The sequence below is a fragment of the Ochlerotatus camptorhynchus genome, unplaced genomic scaffold (assembly GCF_037179485.1).
Source record: "Ochlerotatus camptorhynchus isolate MF236.1 unplaced genomic scaffold, CSIRO-AGI_Acam_v1.1 ptg000302l, whole genome shotgun sequence".
Taxonomy (NCBI): Eukaryota; Metazoa; Arthropoda; class Insecta; order Diptera; family Culicidae; genus Ochlerotatus; species Ochlerotatus camptorhynchus.
This window is the reverse complement of record NW_027040790.1, coordinates 65,001-67,777: the sequence shown is the minus strand read 5'-3', so window position 1 is coordinate 67,777 and position 2,777 is coordinate 65,001. Positions and strand designations below refer to the sequence as shown.

The 2,777-nt window shown below is 40.9% G+C and overlaps 1 protein-coding gene across 1 annotated transcript; it reads left to right on the top strand.

Annotated features, from left to right (window-relative positions):
* Nucleotides 1–223: 223 nt before the first annotated feature.
* On the top strand, nt 224–927 carry LOC135707045 (uncharacterized). Its single transcript, XM_065228769.1, has 2 exons — nt 224–589; nt 647–927. Exons 1-2 carry the CDS (start codon nt 361–363, stop codon nt 925–927), a joined length of 510 nt encoding a protein of 169 aa, XP_065084841.1. The 5' UTR covers nt 224–360.
* Nucleotides 928–2,777: the final 1,850 nt, after the last annotated feature.

The window sequence follows — 2,777 nt, the reverse complement described above, 5'->3', positions numbered from 1 at the left end:
TCATAAATGAGCCCATTTTAGCATTTGCTCCGGAAGTATCTCTCAGCATATCTGCTCTGAATGGACAGATGGGTGTACATTTACAAATTGACGCACAACCGGACAAAATGCTATTCTACCCTCGTCGTGATGTAATCCGCTAATCCACTTACTTGCCCGTCCCAGATCACCAGATTTAAACATTTGTCGGCTAGTAGGTGGGTAGGTACATGTGCACCAACGAGTCAACAACCCATTTCTATCTCATTCTCGCAACCGAGCACGACTTGACTGCTCATCCTCTGTTTTCGCGCGACAATTGTATCTAATTTATCTCAGTTGAAGATCGGCTAGAGTCAAAAGCTGGTGTATTTGAGGAGCATGTACGTCTTTTGGAGGCTCATTCTGGTGCTGCTCCTGACCACGGTGGGATTGTGTTTCACGGTCAGGATTGAAGCTGGCAGCAGTTGGACAGATTCGGAAGAGCTCGTTCCGGGACAACATCCACCGGTTGTGACAGCGCTTAAGGATGACGAACAATTACCTGTACAATCACCGAAAAAGGGTGCCGCGGTGAAAGTGAAGCGTGATACCGCTAATGGTGATTCGAGTAAGCGTCTGGATAGAATTTGTTCCTCTATTTTGTGAACAACTTTCCAAATCGTAGGTTCATCATTCTGGAGCTGGCTCACCGGGCGGGAGAATCCCGATCCATGCATGATGGCTTCGGTGGGAGGAGTCGTAGGAGGAGGTGCTCTGACGGGTGCCTTCGTGGGAGCTGGCATTGGCAGCATTTTCACTGGACCTGGAACCGTAATCGGAGCTGTCGTCGGCGGAGTAGCAGGACTGTTTGGTGGAGTTAGTATCGGTCACCGGGCTGGAGCAGCTGTGTGCGCTAAACCGTGTGTGGCTGTCGATTACAGGGATCAATGCTATCCCAATAAATAAATAATAGAGTTTTTATTAGTGTGCATAGTTTTTCTTGCTCAAGTATTACGCAGTTGGTCCATGTGGTGGTTGTGGTGTTTCCTTCGGATATTGTGCAACATGATAATCACACCAGAAGACAAACTGTTCATATCTGTATCGACATCAAAAGTGCCAACCGACCAACCACAATCATACAGTGTTGATGAATGGTGCGCCAACATTTTGCTCAGTGAGAATTGCAATTGCTGTTTCCAGTGAAGTAAGTGTTTTGGTTCTATTCGGAGAACGCCAGTAAAGCAGGGTGCAATAACTCCCCCACTTGAGAGCAAGTCACATTCACTCGCTTCTCTCCTTGGAATGATACATAAAACATAAGGGGTTGTAGATTACGTGTAGGAGCAATATTTTTCCCTTACTTTTATTTATTACGCAGGAGCATACACGGTAGCATAAATATTACACATAATTTTCATGTGTTTTATGTAGACGTGGATTTCATTATGGTGTGGCTGGCTGGTTGTTCGACCAGACTCGAAAGTGGTTTCTTCCATTCGTTTCGGAACAACGAACCATCGGATTGGGGTCTGCGAGGCAGGAACGAATGACTGAATGGCAATGTGTGCTGGTACTGGATGGTATTTGTATGGGCCCTGCTACCATCTGACAGGCAGTATTGTGTTTTTCATCACTCAGGAACGCTAGTGCAGACGTGTTTGTCAGCACTCGTTCTCCGGTTCCGTTCAGTTGTTTGCAGATTTCATGAGGTTATATTTTTGAGTTTTAGCTGGTATTATTTTTTTTCCAATTGCTAGCTGCCTGATCTAAGGAAAACCTGTTTATGTATTTAGTACCTAATCTTTATTTAGCGATCAGTAACTTGCTTGAAGAGCGTTCTATCAGCTTTTCGAAATCCAGTATTTAATTTTCAATCAAACTAAATAACATCAGCCTATTATTATTAAATAATACTGAGTGCAAATGGTATTTTTACCTCCGGAAAAAAACACCAAGGCTGTCAGTGATGAACATCTGCAGTTTTTTATTAGCTAAATTTAAAACGAAATTAAATGACTTGAGCAAAACAATTACATGGACCCGTTAAAGTGAAAAAGCATCATCGCCTTGAACTGCTTGGATAACAACAATGTGACATAGAATGCATGAAATTACACTTTTTGTTACCATGTGAGTCTCTGTAATTGACGAAAAAATTAATGAGATTTTGACAAAGGTTTTTTTTTTGAGGATCAAGTCTGTCAGTGACTATGTGATGAACAATTTTGTCAATATCACGTGTAATTATGTCAATGACAATGACAAATCTCAGCACTGCTATGAGCATCATAAAAGCATATTTCTGGTAGTCTTATTTTCCATTTTGCTTTGATTATGCATTCCCTTTTGCATCGTTCCATTTTGATTTAGTCCATTTCATGTGCTAAATGAAGTTTGAGCAATTTTGTAGAGTGCACGCCGTGGGGTTCAAACTATAAACGGTCAGATTACTGGAAGTCTACGGAAAACTATTTATTTTAACTTGAAATTTTTACGGCACGAAGGCTCGGAAATCGATCCTGAACGATCATTTCTAATAAAGCTGAAATTTCGTACAGTTGTTCCTTTTTAGAAAAATGGAATTTAATGTTATCAATTCTTCATATTGGGTAACGACTATTTTTCCTACAGGGCCTGTGTAAAACAGTACTAATGAGTCTAAATATAATTATTGTCGAAACTGTTTGTTCGATTGATATGATGTCTTTAGCAAAGTTGTAGATATTAATTTAGCAATTCTGTACACAAATTTTCACTGCTTTTTTTCCTTGATTTGTTTTCCGTCGATCTTGTTTTCCGTGCTGAGCATTAAT